This window comes from Microtus pennsylvanicus, chromosome 9 (genome assembly GCF_037038515.1).
Source record: "Microtus pennsylvanicus isolate mMicPen1 chromosome 9, mMicPen1.hap1, whole genome shotgun sequence".
Taxonomy (NCBI): domain Eukaryota; kingdom Metazoa; phylum Chordata; class Mammalia; order Rodentia; family Cricetidae; genus Microtus; species Microtus pennsylvanicus.
The window spans coordinates 33,199,840-33,222,037 of NC_134587.1; the positions used below are offsets into that span (position 1 = coordinate 33,199,840).

At 39.7% G+C, this 22,198-nt stretch overlaps 1 protein-coding gene across 5 annotated transcripts in view; it reads left to right on the forward strand.

The window, feature by feature from the left end:
- Qtman (queuosine-tRNA mannosyltransferase) overlaps positions 1–22,198 on the forward strand; it is a 339,919-nt gene that overhangs the window by 270,216 nt on the left and 47,505 nt on the right. For all 5 annotated transcript variants that reach the window (XM_075985299.1, XM_075985298.1, XM_075985302.1 and 2 more), the window contains exon 6: positions 13,907–14,254. In XM_075985299.1, the coding sequence (XP_075841414.1) occupies positions 13,907–14,254 (348 nt within the window). The remainder of the gene's footprint in view (positions 1–13,906; positions 14,255–22,198) is intronic.

The window sequence follows — 22,198 nt, forward strand, 5'->3', positions numbered from 1 at the left end:
TTTTAGATTTTACCAAAGTATTTTGAAACTATTGAATATTTGAACTGAATTTTCTTCTCCTTCCTTTAGTTGGGCACTCTATCTCATCAATACAAAACTATTGTATTGTTTCTTCGCTTATTGCCCCCACAATGTGTTTTCTTATTCGGTTCCTTCAACTCAGATTTTTTTCCTCATGTAATTGTTTTTTTCAATTTCTTATATCTATGTGTATATGTGTATGTATATGTGTATGAGATGTGTGTGTGTGTGTTTTCCATTGTTTTCACTGTCTGTAGCTATGCTACATTCACAGACATGTAGAGACCAAAAGTTGATGATGGAAATCATTCTCAATCGTTCTTCCTCCTGATTTGTTGCAGCAGGGTCTCACAGTCAAACTCAGAGCTCAAGAATATGGCTCGTCTAGCTAGGCAGCTTGTTCTGGGTACCTTTTCTCCACCCTGGTAGGCTGGGATTACATAAGTCAGCTCATATGGTCTCTGGGGATACACACTCCTGCCCTGCCATTTGCTTGGCCAGCACTTTAACCACTGGACTACCCTCCCCACCCCTATAATATTTCAAATTGTTAGTTTTGTTTTGTTTTGGTTTTGAATGCCCTTCCTATTACATTTTGGTTTTCCCCTCATGGATGTAAAATGGTAGTATTATGACACTTACTATAGAATTTTTCTGTTTCCTTTTGTTCTCCACGTTGTAACAGTTCTTTCTCAGAGTTTTCTTTGTCTTGTTTATTTTCTGTTCAAAAGTTTCCTCAGGGGCTGGGGAGATGGCTTCTTATTTAAGAGCCATCATGTTCATCCAGAAGGCCAGAGTTCACTTCCCAGTATACTTATCAGGTGACTCAGATCTGAAACCTCTTTTGGCATCGGTGGATAACCTTGCACATGTGGTCATACATTCACTCAAATACACATAAGATTAAATCTTTTTTAAAATGGTTTTTCTAGTATCTTTTATATCCATTCATATTTTATAGCAAGACCTCAAAAGATGATTAGTTCTTTGGAGCTGGTATTTATTCACTTGTGACTATTCTCCTCAGTGAAACAGAGGTCAACTTCTTTTTTGAGTCACCACTAAGAGTTTCTCTTGGTCAGTCCAGTTGGTTTCCAGAGAAAAGCTTGGACAATCTCCTAGAAGCATATCTCAAGCTGTCTAGGCATCAAATGGGAAAAGGTTACTAGAAAGCCAAGGGAGAATGGGTTTCTTGTTCTTTCATTTGACTCACCGTTGCCCTGCCTGGTCCTTGCCTGGTCTCTATCCAACACAGCTAGTTAAGATCCCCCTTTCTGCTCTTGACATGGAAGCTGGCAATGGAGCTGGTTGACAGAAGAGGTTTTGGCATTACTTTACACAGAATGAGTCAGTTATGCTCTGTTCTGCTCAACTGTGCCTCCATGAGCCCCAGAGTAGCCAGTTCTTGATCCTTTCAGAGCTTCTACTGCACCACGAGCAGCTTCTTGGATAGCAGCCGCACACCTGTGTATACTCACTTTTCCTGAGCCGCGTGTTCTGCCTCGTATGTTTTCAGGCACCACTTACCCATTTGCGTTCCATCTTCTGAAATTCTGTTGACTTTTCCCCTTTCTATTGACATTTCCTCCTTTTTCCTCTTTGTATGTAAGAGTCTCTGCCTTCACCCATTATTATAGGGGGAGTCAGACAACAGAGGAGGTTATATATTATTATTGGCTCTGCCACATTTATCCTAAGCTGTTCTTCACATCACAGCTAGAGTATTTATACAGACCCCTGCTGGCCCAAAACTTCTCCAAGGGTTTTTAGCCCCTTCACTTAGATTATTAAGGGCAAAAGCCTCCCCTACTGATGTACCAGGCTTTATCTTTCATCATTCTTCACCGTGTCTTCTTGCCTATCCTCCACCCATTAGTGCTCTGGCTGTGACCGTGTCTGTCATGCACTAGGCCATTTGCGTGTGTGATTTTCCTTCCTAGTCACAGTCCTGTCGGTTAACTTTGCATTACTACAATCAAATACCTGAGGGGACCAACATATACAACGAAAGGTTTATGTTCCTTACAGTTTTAGAAGTTCAAAGTCCAAGATCAGACATTCTATTGGATTGGCTTTTGCTAAGCATGGCAGATGGTGGCACATATGGTGGGAATCTGTGTAAAAGCAGTCTCATCTTGAACCAGAACGGAGAGAGAGGGTGGGGCATACAGCCTTCTATATAGTAGTTCTTTGCCAAAGTTACCAAAGGACTTCATGAAATCTACCTTCCTTGGCAGGTCTCAAAATTACCTGAAGACTTTCCCCCCTAAAACTCATCTCCCCAGCGAGTCTATCACCTCCACGTCTCAATTGCACCACCCTTTGGAAAAAACATCCAAACCGTAGCAACAGCCTACCTCACACTCTCATACCTGGCAAGCTTCTGAGCTTCGTGAGAGCAGAACTGAGCATCCTGTTGTAGTGCAGTCCTGGAACCATGCTCGCTCCAGATGTGGTTTCTGCTGCAGCCCCACCCAGCTCCCTCCTGAATGCAGCACCTCCCAAACTGTGTTCCTTGAGGACAGACGGCCATTTGGCCAGCCATCTAGCATGTGTAATTTTGCTTGAATGGTAGATAATTTTTTTTCTCTAAACCTTTTTTATTCAGTGTTTTCACTGACTTTTCAGACCTTTCTTTACCTTGATTATATTGTAGGATAACCCTGCATGTCAAGCATTTCTGATTTTCTATTATATTGTGTATTTAACTTGCACACATACTTTGAATGTATAATTAACAACACTATTTTATAATATTAGTTTTTATAAGGCTGGTTTCTGTGGCTTAACTATTAAACAACAGTATAATCAGAACATGAGTGAATCAGTAGCTAGCATTATAATATTTAATAATAGGGGGATGAACTTTTGATGTCGTATATTCATGCCTAGGGATGGAAACTGGTACTTTGCTTTTCCTGATCTTATTTTTCTAGTTTTATGGAGTTTAAAAAAGAAGAAAGGTAATAAAGAAAGAGTGGAAGGAAACTAAAGAGCAGAAAACAATACTATATGACAAAAGAAGGAATATATTTCTTTGATTTTTGCAGTTTATGTGCTCCTAAGACATGAACACAAATCTTTAGTTCATATACAAATGAAGTTAGAATATTAAACTGCTCGTCTGAAATGGGTGGCTAAAGTATAATGTGAAAGGAAATTTAAAGAAAGCATGATGTAACCCTGTGCAAGAGTGCTCAGACTATTCGGTGTCCCTTTAGTGACACAATGTCATCCTGATCCTCACCATTGGCATCAGTTTTTTAGAGTGGAAATTGACTGCGTTCTTAGCATATGCTAACCAATACGAAAGCATAATTCTGCAAAACAGTATTATTTCCGTTTTACTAACAAGTTAATTGGTATCTAATGTAAAGACTTTCTCAAGACAGCTAAACTTTAGCAGAGCCCTGACTTTGAAACCAGATAACATGCCTTGGGCCCCGCATTACTCTTCATGCTGCTTTGCCTGTTAACAATAAAGTAAACATTAGACGTGATTAGAAGTTTGACGTTTACCTCTTTGAAAAGTCTGCAAGTGGCCTCACTCTCACAGGACAGATCAGAAAACTGAGGACTACAGAGATTAAGAGAATAGTCAAAAAACAAACATAGTCTTAAGAAAAATTTCTTTACCAAAACTTGGGTCTTTGTTCTCTTGTTTCTTTGTTTTTGTTTTTTAAAAGTAACATTGGGAAACAAAGCTTACAAATATTTTCTTTTTATTGCCCTGATTCTCTCAACTTTGGCAGTATTCTCTTATTGTCACTATCAGCATGGATATAAAACCTCCTTATTTTCCTGGTACCCTCTTCAGGAAGTTTCACCTATCATGGTGTTGTACCTGTTCCCCACTTTTCCCACCACAGTATCCAATAAAAAATCATGGACATGCCAACGTGGACAGGTAAAAGCCCAGGAGGCCTCCACCCTACCTTCAATTGTTGTGAAGAGAACCTTGACTGCAGCAACTTTTTAAAAGAAAGCATTTAATTGGGCCTGCCTGACTTATAGTTTCCGAGTCTTATAGTCCATTAGCATCATGGCAGGACATGGTGCTGGAGTAGTAAGTAGCTAAGAACTACATCTTGATCCTTTGGTAGAAGGCACACAGAGAGAAAGAAACTGGACCTGACATGGGCTTCAAGACCTCCTTTCTTAATCCTTCTCAAATAGTGTTATTCCCTGGTGACTAAGCATTCAGATGTATGAGCCTATGATGAGCATTCTTATTCAAACCACCACAGTATGTGTATATGCGTATATGCAGGCAGTAACAATTAGTAAAAAAGAGGCCATGAATTTGAAGGAGAATGGGGGGAGCATATGCAAGGGTTTGGAGGAAGGAAAGGGATTAGAGAAGTTTAGTACAAATTAGAATCTTTAAAAAAAAAAAAACTAATCTTGTCATACTCCAAAGGAAATGGCCCAATTGGAAACCCTGCCTCAAATTTGTTCAGAAAGAGGGAAGTGATTGCCTTTTCAATTCCGATGTACTTTTCCCGCCTCTTTTTAAACCTCTAAATAATGTCTTTTCCCAAGAGGGAGAAAAGGAACCCTCGAAAATAGCATGTGAGTGGAGGCCACTTTCAGACCTGTCCAAGTGTTGATGTTTTATTAATGTGTGAAAGACTTGCTGAAAAGTGAATCCTTACACAACAAGTCATTCATGTGCATGGAAATAGCCCCTTCTCTGCTTAGAAGGAAATGACTTCAAATCCACATTGTGGAATGGCTTTGTGTTTGTGTGCTACCTTAGTGATCTTTGCATTGCTGTAGCCATACATCTGATGGAGACAATGGAAAGCAAAAAGGATGATTTGGGCTGATGGAGATTTTAGTCCATCATGGCAGTTCATGTGAGCAAGAGCCAACAGTAGATGCTTCAGCCCAAGTTGCAAAGGTAGTAGCAGCTTTACGTACATTGTGTAGACTAGGAAACTGAAAATACTGATCTGAATGAATGGTGGGCATCACCTCTGTGGGCTTCTCCCTAGCTTGCTTTCTCCCAAAAGTTCCACAGAGTCCCTATAATATTGTTATACACTGTGGAACAAGCGTTCAGAAGATGAGCATACGGAAGGGCCATTGCAGACTCAAACCATAGTACCTCACCATTATAAACAAGGTAGATATGAAGTTCTGAGCTACAAAAAGAATTGATAAGCAAATTGTGCAGTCTGTGAAGCATTGATTGATGGTATCAGAAATCAGTTTAGTTTTAAAATATTATGATGGGCTACAGATGTAACTCAGTGTTTGAGAACTTGTCTAGTACAGGCAAAGTCCTGAATTTAATCCCTAGCACTGAGAGAGAGAGATAGACGGAGAGGGAATAAAATGGTGATGTGGGCAATGAAAACAAGTGTATATGAAATGTCACTGTAAACAAGCTTTTAAGCTTTATGAGTATAAACGTACCCTCTTGCACATAGAGGAGGCTTAACTATCAATTGGATGGATCTGTTTGATTATTAAACACAGTGACTTATTTATTGAGTGATTGAAGAATACACTTAATACCCAAGATGATCTTAGGAATAATCCCAGCATTAGATAATGTGTGGAGGAGCAAAGTGACCAGAAGGCCCACAGTACCATTAGGCCACAAGGGGAAGAGGAAGAAAAAGAAGTATAACCTAAAAATCTGATCTTCACTGGGGAAAGAAAATTCTATCCTCGAAGGTTCAGCTAGAAATTTCCTTAAGTATGGAACCGCTAGAAAAAAAAAAGAAAAAGAAAACTCACATAAGCCAGAATTTAGTTGTTGCCTTAAAGAGCTTTTTTGTCAAGGCAGAAGTTCGTGTTGGCAAGAATGCAAGGTGGCTTTCATATTCTCAAATGTTCGTAAGGAATTTGAATTTTCTGTGAGGAGAATATATCCTAAAAGGATTGTATAAAATTGGCTAAGGTGAATTCATCATATAAGTAGTCAGTGAAATTAGCAAAGTATACAATCTAAAACATTTTAAAATTAAGAGGGAATGGGGACTCAAGATATAACCATTTAAGATAAATAATACTAATTGTGCACACTATTCTAAGAGAGTCTGTATAAGCAAATGGTAAAAGAATAGTTACCCCCTAAGTGTTAGATTTGTGGAAATCACTCTTACAAGTCATGGTGGAAAATATAAACAACTGGGAATAGGCTCTGAGAACAGAGCATGATTTCCTTAAGACAACCTTATATCTACCATTTAAAGGGGACTATCAGGAAGTCATCCTTTGGCCATAGTCTCTTTCTGTCCGTCGTCTCTGGAGGAGCATGTCTTTACTAAGCAGTCTGTCTGGGGCCTGCAAATCCTCTTGCAGTTCCAACACACATTTCTTGGGCCAGTGAATAGTGGAAGGGTATCTTCTTGTTACTGTTTAGTGCAACTAATTTTTGTGGATCCTCATTTCCTATTATAACATCTGTCTTGTCCAAGTAAGGCTCTCTTGTTTCCCATACACTCAAGATTGCTGTCAGTATTTCATGTTGCCTTTGAATGTTTGTAACAGGACATAAATATTGTTTCAGGCACCAAAAAAATATTAAACATTGAAAAGCCACCCTCACCCATCACAGTGCTTTTCGGTGTCTCATCTCATTCTCAAAGCAGTGGTGCTGGGGGTGTGGGAGCGTGACTGACTTGTCTGTGACTTGGGTCTGTTCAGACCACACTGAAACAACCTCTGTGGACATGTACCACCTATTTTGTTAATATTTGCTCTTAATCATCCCCAGTGAAAAAGAGCATGCCTCCATACTCCAGACAGCCAACCAAGAATACAGGTCTTTCTGCTTAATGCCGTGCCTTATAAACATACCATTGTAATTAGCATGGGTTTCTTTCCTTGTGATTCTTTTGTTTAGTAAAGATAACATAGCAGGAGGTAAAGGGAGAATATGTATAAATTCAAATTCTATGTCTAGAGGTTTGCTTTTATACCTCATGAGTATACTATAAAGTATATAAATCTGCTCACCATATAAGTGATGAATTGAAGACATGTGGGAAAACATGATCTTTTAATTATCTTTGCTATTTGCTTATGTGGATAAATTCTAAAAATGTTAATTTTGTAATTAATTTCTAACACATTGTTGGATAACAATGAATAGGGTTTTTTTTATAAGTTACCCAAGGGCTTCGATCACTAAACTGTATATGCTTATTTCTGGTTAGTTTTAGAAGGAACTTATTCATTATTCCCATTTTCTCTCTCCTTTAGCTGTTTTCAATCCAAGAATCTACAGAAATCACTTAGATGAACATGGTTGATTTGTTTTCCTATCATTTGTGTGTATAACCATATCTTTTTCTGTCACTTTTTTGTTAGTTCTATAATTTCTTTCATATATCTTACTAATATTGTCTACTAATACAGAACGTCAGTGTATAGTTTCTGCTTTGGGAGTCATTATTTCCCAACTGAAGGCCCCTTGGCACCCTCCTGCTATCTCTGGTGTATGACAGTTCGTCACCCATCTTCCTGCCTCGTGCTTCTCACTCATGTTTCTTCGGGCCTCAAGTAGCATTTCCTAGAATTTCCTGGATGAGTCTTTAGGTCTGAGGATGCCACATTAGAGAGGTTTCTTGTTCCATGGAGTGCCAAGTTTGGAAGAGAATATATATTATGATCTACTAGGTACTCAAGAGTGGATGAATGAACATTTGTGTAGCACATGGTAGCACACAACCTTAAAAGCCCTGTAATGAATAAATGTTGTTTATCTCAGCATTTCCTAGGCTTGATTTCTTATGAAACCGTTTCTCATATCCCACAGAATTGTTGTTGCATGAAACAAATTGTGTGAAAGTGGTGCCCACCACTGCCCTTCCACATGTGCAGGAACAGACCTCTGTCTTCTCTCCTTCCAACCCACAGGAGTCCACTGTGCACTCCGCATTCGCCTTCTCTCCCCTGACTCAGACGTGGATTCACTAGTCATCTGCACTGCCCTTTCCTCTTCCCTCACCACTGCTTTACATCATTGGTTAAATTACCTCCTGCCTCTCTAGTCTCTATGCTGAAGCAAGACTGTAGATAATCATTATCTTGTGGACGTCAGTCCATAGTCCTTTACTTGTTTGTCTTTAAAACTTTGTAGTTGGAAATTACTATGATAAGTACTTCTTATTAACAGTCTATTCAAAAGAGAATTGTGAGTAGTATATCTCCCCATGAATACATTTTAACCAAAACATTCCCTTCAGCATTGTATGCGCCCACATGCATGTCTGGTTGCCTTTTCTTCCTTTGAAGTGTGCCTTCCTCTTGAATTCCCTTCTGGTCAGCTACATACATCTCTGCATGCTAGCAGAAAATCACTGAGGTTTTTAGGAGGATTCTCTTTGCTTGGTGCCCTTTTTATTTAAACTTATTTAGAACCTGTGGCTTTTCCTGACTGACTTCAGGTTCAGCTCTAAGTTTATGTGTGTGGACTTGGGAAGGGTGGGACAGAGGGATATCAATTTAGACCTAGAAAACATTTGCCTAAGCTTGTCTTTACACATTGCCTGGCATGGTCTTGGGACTTTGTGACAATGTCTTTAGAGACTGTGGGACAGAGATTGGAAAGGTTAGGTTTTGAAAGAAGAGGCTGCAAGAAAGGAGACTCTGTCATAAATTGGCCATTGTTAGGAGGAAAGTTAAAAAGAAGAGTCCTCTGGCTCATAACAGAGCAGAAGCATGGGAGTGAGTAGAGTAACTATAATCCCGAAAGTTTCTGACAGTGCTTCCGAGAGACTCCTGATACCTGCTCTCAAAGGCAGGTCATGTCTTTTCTTTTGCCTTTTCTTTTTTTTTTTATTTTTCCATTCAATAATTTACACTTCCTTCCCTCCTCCCAATCCCCTCCCACTCCCCCACACTCCCTCCTCCCTCTCCCATCCTGCTTAAAGAGAGGGCAGGGAACCCTGCCCTGTGGGAAGTCCAAGGCCCTCCCCACTACATCCAGGCCTAGGGAGCTGTGCATCCATATAGACTAGGGTCCCAAAAAGCCAGAACATGCCGTAAAAACAAGTCCCAGTGTCTTTATCAATAGCTTCTCAGTCAGCCCCCAATGTCAGCCCAATCAGAGAGCCCAGTTTGATCACAGGCTCATTCAGACCCAGTCCAGCGGATTTGGTGAATTCCCATTAGAACAGGCACCCTGCCTCTGTTGGTGGACCAACCCCTCGCGGTCCTGACTTCCTTGCTTCTCCCTCTTTCTGCCTTTCAACTGGACCTTGGGAGCTCAGTCCGTTCCTCTGTTGAGGGTCTCTGTCTCTATCTCCATCCATTGCCAGACAATGATTCTATGGTGATATTCGAGATAATCATCAGCGTGATAGTGGGGCAAGGACCGTTCAGGGCAAAAGTTCTAAGCATGGGGGTGGTGGCAGGGGTGGGAGTGAAGTTGGGGAAAGGGGGAGAGGGAAGGGAAAAGGGAAGAACTGGCAACAGCTTGGGGGAGTGGGAGGATGGAGATGGAGGAAGGGTGGATATAGGAGCAGGGAAGAAGATACCTACATTAAGGTGTCTATTTTAGGGTTGGCAAGAGACTTGGCTCTAGAGGGGATCCCAGGTATCCACGGGGATGTCCCCAGCTAGGTCCTTGGACAGCAGAGGAGAGGGTACCTGAACGGTCTTTGCCCCACTATCATGCTGATGATTATTTCTTTTGCCTTTTCTTCTCTGCTAATTTCAAAACCTTCTCGCTCTCTTCTCATTGGCAGCTCTACCAGAATTGGAGTTGAGGAAGGGATGTAAGTGTTGGGATCTGAGCCTGTTTTCAGAGTCTCTATAGGTTAGTGCCAGGACATTCTGTCCATTTCTATGTCAGCCCATCTCTAAGGTATTTTTAAAGCATAAGAACAGTCTATTGCCAGGCGTCTCTTAACTGTAGATTATAAATAGCGCCTGGTTACGAATGTTCTGGATGGGTTAATTAGAGTGGTGGCTATTATTAAGCAAACTGCTTGTTAGTATTATGCCTGTTTGAACTTGGTATTGATGAGAAGTAATTGACCACAGAACTGCATCCAGAAAGGCCGAAAGGGTGTTGTTTTTTAATTTCTATTATGGCAATAAATTGTTTGCATAAACATGCCTATAAAAATATAAGCTCCAAGGCACAGAGGCTCAGATTGTGTGGGATGGTGAATGATATTGTTTTTTTTTATTTTCAGATTAATGTATTTGTCCAGTTTGTTTAACAGTCAGCTTTATTGAAATAAAGTAGTTAAAATGTATTGTATTTTCTGCTATTACTTTTGCTGCAAAGTATATGAGAATAGTGTTTTTAACTTCAGAACTAATGGAGGTATCCTGTTAAATTCAGGTAATACATAAGTATTTCTTTGGTTGACAATCACTATAATGAATAGCCTGTTTAAAAAATGTGAAAAGATGTATAAATAAGGGGAAAATTGCTTGTAACCTCCTTCTTCTAAGTACTGGATTGTTATCTATGTTATTTATTGGTATTTTGTCCAGCTCAATTATTAAGTTTCCCTAGCTCTAGCATTCCATGGGGAATTTATTCTATGAGCTAATAAATTATACCGTCAGGGAATTTTTCTTGAAATTCAGCTTAAAATTTCCTATTCTTAATTTCATCTCATTATTCCTAGTTATACCCCCTTGTACCAGGCTAAATAATTATTCTTTCTCCTTAGAGACGCCTATTATATGTCCGTCTAGTTGTCACTTCACCAGCCATTCATATTTAGCTCCTTTAATCTGTCCTCATAAATCAACACTTCCATTGCCTTAATCATTATTATTGCTCTTCTAAGATCTCTCTAATTTTCAAACATACACAGTTGTAAGGGATTCCAGTGAAACCAGCACTCACAGAGCCTGGGCTTCTTCCTACCTTTGCAGGAAGACCCAGGACTCAAGTGCTGTTTACCTGGCGTGTCAGCACTTGCTTATCAGGCCAGGTCAGGGTGTTTTCGGTGGCATTTTCCTTATTCCATCCTTGTTTCAGGATTGGTTCTGATTTCATGGGTGTGTGGGATGTGTAAGCTCTTTGGGTTTATATCTTGCATCTTCCATGTCCTTATTCACTACCATCTATCAAGGCAGCTGCCACAACCTGTATTACCAGGGGAGTCTGATCATCCCTGAGACTGTCTGGGAAGCCTGTAGAATGACCTAGAACCTGCCCACCACAGAATTCCTTGTCTGTTTTCAGCCTCTATTGTTTATAGCCCTTTAGCCAATTTCCTTTCATTGCAGTTTCCCTCACATGATGGGCAGTAGAAATGGAATTTAATAGAGTAAGATGGGTCCCGATACTGTTTTCTAACAGTGAAGATCAAGATGTGGTTTCAATGCCCATTGATTTGTTACTGTGAATCCTTTATACTTGGTCTGTAATTTTGTTGGACTCTTTTTGGTTTGCTGGCATTCTTTATTTGCATAAACGATAGGCTTACATTTCTGCAGCTTTCCAGATGTGGCTGAGGTTGGAGGCTCCTTCTCTTACCATTTGTCCTTCTGTCCAGAAGTTACAAATCTGTCTCTGTCTCTTTCTTCCCCTTCCCCTCCCTCTCTCCTCTCTCTCTCTCTCTCTCTCTCTCTCTCTCTCTCTCTCTCTCTCTCTCTCTCTCTCTCTCTCTCTCACACACACACACACACACACACACTCACACACAAACACACATGCACAGTGAGAGCTATTGATGCCCTTCATATCTTGAATTTATTTTAGGAAGAAGGTAAGTTCATTTGTTCCTTTAAAACTTCTGCACTTTTGAAGTAGAATTACAGTCTATACATGCCCAGGCTTCTTCCCATTTTAAATCAAAAACCATATTATTTTATTAAGGTACTTATAGAATTGGTACCATAATTTGCACCTTCTCTGTGTGTGCTGCTGTCTGCTTAGCACTGGGAAGGAAGGTGTTCCATGAATCTCATTGGCTTTTCTCTACCTGTTAGAAATCAAAATAGATATCAGGCTTCATAAAACAAACATAGGACTCCCTGGAGACATTTTTTGATTGTAGAACCTCCATGGTGTGCTATAAAACAGCTATTCGGTTCACTTACACTTCCCTACGCTTTCTAGTGTTGCTCATCAGACCTGTCTTTAGGCCCAGTTAATGTTCTCTCCCTGTTCCGTAAGCTCTGTCTTCACTCCAATGCACCTGTGTTTGTGTGTTTGTTTTTAATATCTTTCACTGCATATCGTTTCTGCCCATCCTTCTCCCCCATGGGGCATATATGTATACATGTGTATGTTTGTAATTCTCATCTCCACCTCTGTTAGCCTTGCTTGAAATAAGGGGCCTGAACCAATGACCTCATGATGTAAGGCTTCAGATTCCATGTCTGGTATCTGAAAGATTTTGTTTTGTTGTTTTATTTTTCTGTTTCCTTTTCTCTTTCCTTCAGCTTTGCAGGAAAACCATTTATTATCTTTTACAAACCATCCCTTTTCAATAAATCCTGCTGTTATCATATATTACAATATCTACTTCTGTTGCTCAAAACTTTTCTGTCTTCAGAACCTGAATTCTTTACTTAGCTAGTGTCCCCTGGGAAATAGTCCTAAGTCCTTTATCCACCTATCCCCCTGTTTCTCACTCATCAACCCTTGTCTTCTGCAGGGTTTCTGCCTATTCCACCCTGCAGAAACTCTGTGAGCGTTAGCAGCCATCAGCATGGGACTGGTCCAAGTGCTGAGCAGCCGTCCTCCAGGCCCTCTGAACGGTCTTGTGCTTCTGTTTACATGTCCTGTGGAGGAAGGCTTTTGGTTCATCTCTGAAATGTGGCGTTGCTCTCTCAAAATCACTTCCTCCACTTGGGTTCCTTTTTCGGCTTTCAGAAGGTTTCTTCCCTGCCTACCTATAAGTACACATATTCCCTATTTATTCACTGGTTCCACAAATCAGGAAGAGACCTAGACTCTAGAGGATGGGCTTACAGAATTCTGAGAGTTCAGTCACCCGGCCCAGCCAGCTCCTCCAGACCTGCATCCAGGACTCTGGGTTGTGTGCTATTTGCAGATGAGACCCTCTTCCTCCCATGTTCTCTACTATCCTCTCAATACAGACTTTCCTGCTTTGCAAAATCTTTCAATAAAGTCCTCTTTAAGCCTTTACTGGTCTCTAAGTCAGGATACTCTTTTATTTCCCAGTTTCAAAAGTTAAGGTGTCAGTTGTGAGTAAAGTGTTGTCAGCATAGCTTAGTTGTGTTCGCTCACCTTTCTCCCACTCTAAGTACTTGTGGTTTAGTCCCCAGCGATGGATATCTCCTTGATGTTGATGTTAGATCTTGTAATGGTGTAGGTGACTCTTTGATTGTAGATTATATTAGGACTTTGTTTTTAAAGGATTTTGTTGGTTCTTTGAAAATCAGTAGCATATTTAACTCTGTTTGACAAAAGCATTATAGGAAAACATAGAAATGAAATTGAATAAATATACTTCAGGAAATATCAGACTGGTCAATTTAATAGAAGGCATATATAGGTTCCCAGGAGTACAGAGCAGCCAAATGAACAGAAGTAGAGTTAACAAAGGAAGTTTCAAACATTGTCAATGAATAATAAATGTTCTAAGACATAGAGTGACTGAAAAGCACAAAATGCGAATCCAGCAAGACAAATGAGTGGCAAATAATTAAGTACATCTAGAGCCTCGTAGTCTACAGTGTGTGCCACACCCATTTGTAGCCACAAAACCTCTTTGGAAACTTCTCAAAGACAGTTTGACCAACTTCAAACCTTTGAGCTTTCTCTTGGTGACTAATACTTGCTGCCCTTTCCTGAGAACTGTTGTCATATCATCTTTGCTTTCTCTCAGTTTGGTATGTCGTCACTGTGTCCTTACTGGAAGGTAAGGGACTCATTTTACTTTTTTTCTTTTTCACAAAAACATATTGCATTCCCTTTTTGTAACAGATTCATGCCCAAGCACAAAATAGCCCACTTAAGGAGGATGCTCAGCCTTAATGGAAATGGTGTTGCAGCTCTGCCCGTGATGCCTCCTTTCCAGCCAGAGCAGAGGGATTCTAAGAAGTTACTGGAGAATTTTAAATCAAAGTCTGAGGAACACCCTGACCTTGGTGCCGGACAGGAAACCCTGGACAATCCATCTATCCAGAAATCAGGCTTGGAGAAATCCAGTTTGTCAGAAGATAATTCTGGCTCTCTTCCTGTGAGCAACAGTCTAGCTCTTGATGCCAGCAACCTTTTGTGTGGAGCTCATGATCAACAGAGACCATTGCATATCACATGGCCTCACAGGTGGTAAGTCAAGACATGCCAGTTTACTGATTGTTTTACAAAATGGGTTCTGACGGTGGGCTTTCCAATCTGCTGTCCTTGTAGCTTCTAAAGAAAAGGATCGCTTGAATTTGCACTTAGGGTTTCACCTGGTTATACACTAGCACAGAACCAAGGCAGCACTGCTCATAACTGTACCTTAATTGCTGTGTTTTTACTTTATATGTGGATTATAGAAGATATTTGTAATGATTTGTTCAACTAGCAATAGCAGCCAGACACATTTAGAAAATCAAATCTTACTCAAGAAGTTTCAAAGTAGAAAAATCAGATGCCATTATACACTAACAGAGAGTGCTAATCCAGAATTAATTCACATATGGACATCAATAAACCGCATCACTGTTCATACAGTAATTTCCATTCTTACCTTGACCAGTGTTAACTGGACAGCTTCCCTTTACTTGTCATAGTGTATTAGTGCACGGGAAGCCATCTACCTCCTACCAAATGCCTTTGTATTGTGCTAGACAAACTGTCTAGCTGAATTTCCTCTCATCACAGGAAAGTCAGTGCAGCATATAATCCCACCAAATATAAACTCATAAACCTAGCCCTGGCTTCTATAAATTAGGATTTAAGGAGGTAAAATGTCCTGATAATCTTCTGGTATTAGGCATGAATATTTTAATCTAGTTTTTATTCCTCCCAGTTAGTTTAATCTGCATGTGGCCTGATTTGAGTTGCTTCCCCTACAGATTATGGCCTCTTTATTGCAGCAGTGCTGGGCTGATCATTAGGTCCGATTGAGAGCAACTGTCTGCAGGTGAAGTAATAAGCACACACACCGGCGGGAAGGCGCCTTTGCCCAGGATTTGCCTCCAAGCACATTAAAACTCCTCGAGCTCTCCCAGTTGATCTGCAGCATCTGGTACCTAAAGGGATTTTGTCTTTGATTCTAAATGCATGAACCTAAAATTTAGAGGCTAAGCGTTGTTAGGAGATGCAGTTTGGGGATTGTTTGTTCACCGTCACCCTTCCAGCATCATGTTGTACTCAGTATCCTTTCATGTGATTTGAGATGCCGTGGGTCGGGATGAAATGAACCCTCTTTGGAGGTAAAATACACATCCTAATTTACCAGCTTCTGAAAATCTCTCTTGTTCCATTAACCTTTGCTTCTAAGTGAATAATTATTACAAGAAAGTCAATTCTTAAAAGTTTGGTTCTAGATTTTTGTAAAAATGTTGAATAATTTGGAAACTGGGTATAAAACACCAGTATAGAGGCAAGATTGAGAACCGTGTTATTCAATACTTTGCACAAAATTAGGCAGAGCTATGTTAATAAAATTAACAATATTAAATTGAATAATTCCCTCTCTTCCTTTGTATATTTTTGCTTTAATTTAATTTAATTGCCTAAAGTTAGTTGCTTAAAGAGATGCAGCATGATGTTTGTGCACATTCTTATTGTTAAGGCTAAATTATTTTTAATTTGGAGAAGAGGGAAAAAAAGCCGCATCAGCAAGAGTAAATGCCAAAATATAAAAGTAACACATTCATCCTTACGGGTAATATAGTAGAACATTGGAAACTTGGAGGTTGCCAGACACATAGCTAACATTAGGGCTAATTTTGAAAATCTAGCGTGCAGTCAATTTTACTGATGCCTGGGGACATACAAGGTAGAAGCTGACAAGAGAACTAATTTTGTTTGGGTTATTTACTGCTATGCATCATCCACGGGTTCCCGCCTGACACACAGCTATATGAAGGGGATATTATCACACACTAAAAATTTATGTTGACATTCGATATTTGTTCAATATGTCAGCAGTATTACTTTCATAATCAAAAGAGTAAGAAAAAGAAAAAAGAAAAGCACTTTATGCTCATATAGATATATCTTTTTAATAACAGTCTATAAGGTTAATATAGTTTACCTTTGAGAGTATACAATGAAAACAAGCAGGGTTAGGAGGGGAAATGACAGAAAGCATCAACCCGAGCTGTTTGTTTGCCATTACCTACGCGAGCCATGTCAGCTCTCTGGCCCGCGTCTGATAGCTATTTGTTGTACAGAGAGCACAGCATAAAAAAAATATCAAACTCTTAATACTATTGTGTGCCCATAACCATCTGTCACTGCTAGCCTGGAGATGAGAGGAAGATTAGGAGGAATAAACACTGAGCCGCCGAGCATTGGTAAAGCCTTCGGGCAAAAAACTCTTGTGGGGACATCAAAGACATTCTAATTCCGAGGCAGTCAAGGATTACAGTGTGTAACCTGTGCTGACAACAGATAAATGACTGGCAATATTGTGCCAGAGCTGTTGGGTCCTGCATGGAGTACTGATGATGATGATGATGATGCTATCTTGCAGAATGGACTCTGCTGGGATAATTTTATGATAAAACACTTTTTTCAAATGCCACTGGGTCTAGGCAGACATTTACTAGCTACAGGGGTAGCAATCAGTTTCTTCAAAATTTACTGTTCTAAGCCCATTAGAGTTCCGGCACAGCAAGACTCTCCAATGAAAAGCTAAAATGCCTATGTTTTCTTTAGGAGAATATATGCAAATGTTGGGAGCTGAATTCCTACCCTTTAGTGGTAGGTGCTTTATCATCTGATTTATGTAAATTTGCTCATAAAAATCCAGTTTATTTTTAATTGGTGAATATGAATTAGAAAATTAAGACTGGTTCAGCATTCAGCCCCAGCTTCGAGCACACATTTATTTAGACTTCCATTTGTATGGCTGGAAATCCCATCATTGACCTATCACTATGAATTGTGTTCTGAAGGAAAGCAAGATTTCACTGGAAGTGAGCAGGGCTGTCTGGGTCTCCTGTGCAGCCCTTTTCATTCACACCTCCGTGTTTAGGCTTACTATGTGTGCCCTTGTCTGCACCTGAGCACTTTAACTTGTGTGTTCCTTCTGCGTAGCTATGGGAAGCTCTGCTGTCTGTTGCATTTTTGATTGGCCATATGCATTTTCCAGAGAGGTGTTTCAGGAAAGAATATCCATAAATGAGAAATGGACAGGGGAGATAGCACTGTCATAAAACTTGTCATAAGAAATGTGTCATGAAATCATGCGGTGGTTGTAGCTAACTGGAAATGAAGTGATGGTGACTTCTCAGTGTTTCTTCCATAATGGCATCATGAGTGGTCTCAAACACAGTGACAGCCTCTACCATATCTTGTAGTAAGTGCCTCCTTGGTAGAATGTGTATCAAAATCAAAAGTGACATTTTTAGAAGATACATTCTGTTTTTGTATCTGTGTTAAAATGTCTGCATGAGAGCAGCCCCTTAAACACAAGGTTTGCCCCCGTTGGTCTTCCTGAGCCGAGAGTCAAGGATTGTAGTGCATAGCCTGTGCTGACAGTAGACAAGTAACTGGCAGTATTTTAGCAGTTCTGGGTTCTCTGCAGTCTGACAGTAGACAAGTAACTGACTGACAGTATGTCAGCAGTTCCTGGGTTCTCTGCAATCTGATTCATTTTCTTCTTTCTACCCAGTCTTTAATGTCTTGTTATAAACATCTGTAGCATGGCACTGCTAATAGAAGTGGCTTAGAGAAAGACCTGTGAAAAACACTGCATTTGGCAGTGCTTGTTTTTCTAAGCTGTTTCTTTCCAAATAGTAAAGCATCATACCAGCTTCCAATCTTTATGTAAATGTTTCTATATCGTGGTGGGCACAAAGACATACTGCTAGATGGAGAGTCTAAACAAGTTTAGAGCACAGTGGAAGCTCCCCTTGTCCAGGCCCCTCTCCTCTAACTCACACTCCTGAAATTAGAGGGCCATAGGGTGAAAGCTCTGGCCCAGGAAGCTTGGTGACCCGTGTTCTTTCCTCCAAACCCATGAAAATGTGGAAGAAGAGAACCACTTCCACAGGCTTGGCTTTGTCCTCTGAGCATACATGTGCTTGCCCCCACACACAAATGCACATACTCTCTTATAATGGTAAAGTTTTACAAAATTGGTAGCACACCAAAGGCTTTTGTTTCGATTATACCTAGAAGTATTTACTGTTTTTCACCTGAAACTGAGGAAAAGTCTGTAAATCACATTGTCTACATTGTGTTTTGTTCTGTTTTGTTTTTTGTCCTTTTCTTTGTTTGTTTGTTTGTTTGTTTGTTTACAACAGAATCTCCTGTAGCTCTGGCTGGCCTTGAATTTACAGGGATCCACCTTCCCCTGCCTTCTGAGTGCTGGGAATAAGGCTAGTGCCACGATACCCAGCTCACATTGTCATTTTAAATAGCAAAAACACATTAACAAGCACGTGCTAACACAAATCATGTTTTGTGAAAAATATAGTTTCAAAAATAAAAAATACTGGTAAAGAATGACATTAATTCACATCTTTATACCTGTTGCAATATGTTGTTTCAGTAGAAGATTGTGAAGAAAATCCTGCCTTGTAGAGCTGTCACTGTGAAAAGGAGTATTGTTGGGCCTATTCTGCATATTGTAGATGCTCTTTCATGCTGTAGCAGACAAGAAGGGTTTGTTTTAGGTTAGTTCCACTGTGGAATTTGGAGCCAGCACAGTGTGTTATCCATTGTCTATTCCCTGCAAAGTGAATAGATTTTTCTTGGGCATTGTGTATAGGTCACATGGAAAAGAGAGATTCACAGAATAATTCAGGTCTGCTGTGTGTTGAGATGATTCATCATGTGATTTTGAGATGTCACTATGAATCTCTTAAGAAACATGTTTGAGTTTTAGAAAGCTCTTAAGCTTATGGTATAGGTACAGTTTCACCAAAATTCTATCAGACATTTTAAAGCTATAATTTATGATAGGAAGCATATATATATATTGGTTATTTTCTTTAAAAACTAGTTTCACATGGTTTGCATTTAAAAATATTTGCTATACTCAAGTCAGATTATCAGTGGTGTGTCTAGCGTTCATTCGGATAAACTGTGCTAAAGAAAGTAGCTGTTTTATCTCATATGTCAAGCATTCATACGAATATTCATCCTAAAGGTAGTTATATCTTTATTTGCATGAAAGTTCTTTTATATACATTTCTCTTTTTTATTGATTTTTATTGAGCTGTACATTTTTCTCTGCTCCCCTCTCCTTCAACCCTCTCCCAAGGTCCCCATGCTCCCAATTTACTCAGGAGATCTTTTCTTTTTCTACTTCCCATGTAGATTAGATCTATGTATGTCTCATATACATTTCTAATTGTGTCACAGAAAAGATTAAAAGACATTTGTTTATTAGAGAGATTCAATAACTAATATGAACAGTATTTTTACTATATCCCCAAGCACATTCTTAAATGAAACAAATGTATTTTGTTTTGGCTTGGTTTTTTTCTTTTGCTGCAAAGGCAGATGGTGAAAACTAGGATACCACTAGTTCAGTGTGCTTCCATTGCCCCGAACTGTGCTCAGGCACAGCTGCTTTTATTGCATAAAAGCAAGTGTCACACAGTAAAAAAGTCAAGTTGTTTCTTAGGATTATTGTCAAAAAATATTGTGATCTTAAAGAGTCCTGGAAAGGAAATTAAGCATTCTAAGACATTCACGATCTTTGCAAACCTCTGTGTGATCATCGCAACTAGTCATGAGAATTGCTTGAATTTTCCTTCTCGTGGACATAAATTTTCTGGCTCTGAATTTTAAGATATTGTATTGTATATTTTTTGTATTCTAATTCCAGGTTTTGTCATAGTAACTGACAGCAAACAAGTCTTTGTCACATATGAAAAAACTCAGACCAAAGGGAACTTACCTCCATTTGAATTAAGTGGTTAGGAAACCATAGTCTTGATAGTTGTGATAAAACTCCTGAGTACCCCTTGAGAGGTGTTTTCTGGTTGAGAAAGATAAAGGTGGGGTGGGTGTGTTGAGAAGCTTGAAGTTATTAGAGTAGTTCTAGTTAACATTTCCCAGTTGGGCCACCAAACCCGACTATTCAAGTTCCATCCCCAGAGCCCACATGATAGAAAGAAAGATCCAATTCCAGAAGTTCTTTTCTGACCTCCACATTTGCACCAGGGCTTGTGAACACATGCACAAGCACAGAGAAGAATGATAAACATGACATATTTTTGTTCTCCCCCTTCCCTCTCTCTGGACTGTGGGATAACCATCAGTCAGGTTTTCCCCTTCGAGTATCTTGACTTTTCATGTGCGTTCTGGCATTTGCAGCACTTCCCATAGAATAGTGATCGGTTGATTCATGCAAAGTTGATTACAATTAAGGGTATAAATTTAGAAAGGACAAAAGTTAATTATCGGGATTTAAAATGTACTTAGGTGACTGGCTGAGTAAGCATTAGTCCTACCTAACATTGAAAGGGTTGGCATTCTTATCTTTAGAGACTTTGGTGACCCCTAACTAAAATAATTGATGCAAAACTTTAATTGATGCAATACATTAATACTCAGTAGTAAAATAAATTACTGTTTTATTTCTTGACTTTGGAGTTTAAAGCACAACTTTGCAAACCAAGTTGTTGCCTGCATCTGAAAGGATGCATGTTAGATGGCTGGATGAGGGCTTGCCTTGATCTCTCATTGCCAGAACAACTTGGGACAGGTTTGTTTGTTTTTTTCTGGTCCTTGCTTTAGAAAGTTCTTGCAGGTCTGTGCAGATGCCATGCTTTCTGTACACAAGAGTAGGAAGCCCAAGTGCTAGTATTCAGAGACAAGCATTCTGTGTTCAATGTTAACATTAAATAGAAATCTTTTTCCAAAATGAAAATAGCCCTCACAGAATACTAATTCTGGTGATGGTGGTCGTGTGGGTGACCACATGCTCTCTAGTGTGCTTGGCTGTAACCGTTCTGCATTGGAGAGGAAGCTGCTGACCTCTGACCTAAACAGAGATGCTTCCACAGATGTTTTCTAGTACCATCAGCCGTTCTCAGAGCTCAGCATATCAACCAGTTTCGTATTTATCCATCAGTTAGTCAATCGAAGCTCACATGAATATTGTTCTGGTTGAGTATAGCCATTCCCAAATCAGTAAGTTTTGTTGAGATTTCTTGTTTCCTGGAGTTTTTCTTTCCCAGGGGGAGGTGGATTTTGCTTATATGTTTGATCTGTCGATAAAGAATTTCAAATTTGCAGCACTTAAAAGTCAAAAAAGTCTCTCAAGAATTTTTACTAGACTTTTTGAAAAGGCACAGATACTACCTAAAATTACTACCTAAAATAATATATCAACTAATAATTTGGCACTGCTAAATGATTTTATGGCAGTGTTGTAGGGTAAAACGTAAGTGGTAGAAAATAGTACTAAAATTTATGACAAAAAAGAAGCCCTACCCAATTCCCATGCATAATTTCTAATACCTGCTTACAGTCTTTGCTGACCATTTCCAGACTGGACTATATAAGCTAAGTTGATATAACTCAAGGTTGTCATTACTTTTAGGGGTGTTTCACTTTTTACACTTGATGTCAGCATAAAAAACATGTCCCGTCAGCATTATTATTTTGGTATTGTTATCACTGGAGGAACATTAACTGAAGTTCCTGTTGTTCTTTTCTTGCTTACTGTGGTTAAGAAGTTATCTGCACTTGACTCATTTCACAGACAGACAGTCACTACAAAGCTGTTTGAATTTTCGTATGCTTGTGACAGGCACGTAACTACTGAAGACAGTTCCTCCTTTTGCCTCTTCCTGAATCTCCTGTTATGCTCGTATTATACTTTAATCATTGTTACAGTTGAGGAGTGCATGAGTTAGCAAATGGATGGCTCACTAGTATGTGTGGGCGGGTGCATGGATGGGGATGCAGCTGGATGGAATTGCTTGCCTTTCCTTTCTAGTGATGTGTGAATTTCCTTGACTGTGAGATGGCTCCATGTACTGTGTCCATTGTGCAGTTCCATGTACTAGACAGACATGGAATGGAACTTCACACTTTTCACATGCCTTCTCGCCACTTGCATCATGTTTTAAATGATGTTGTTTGTTAGCA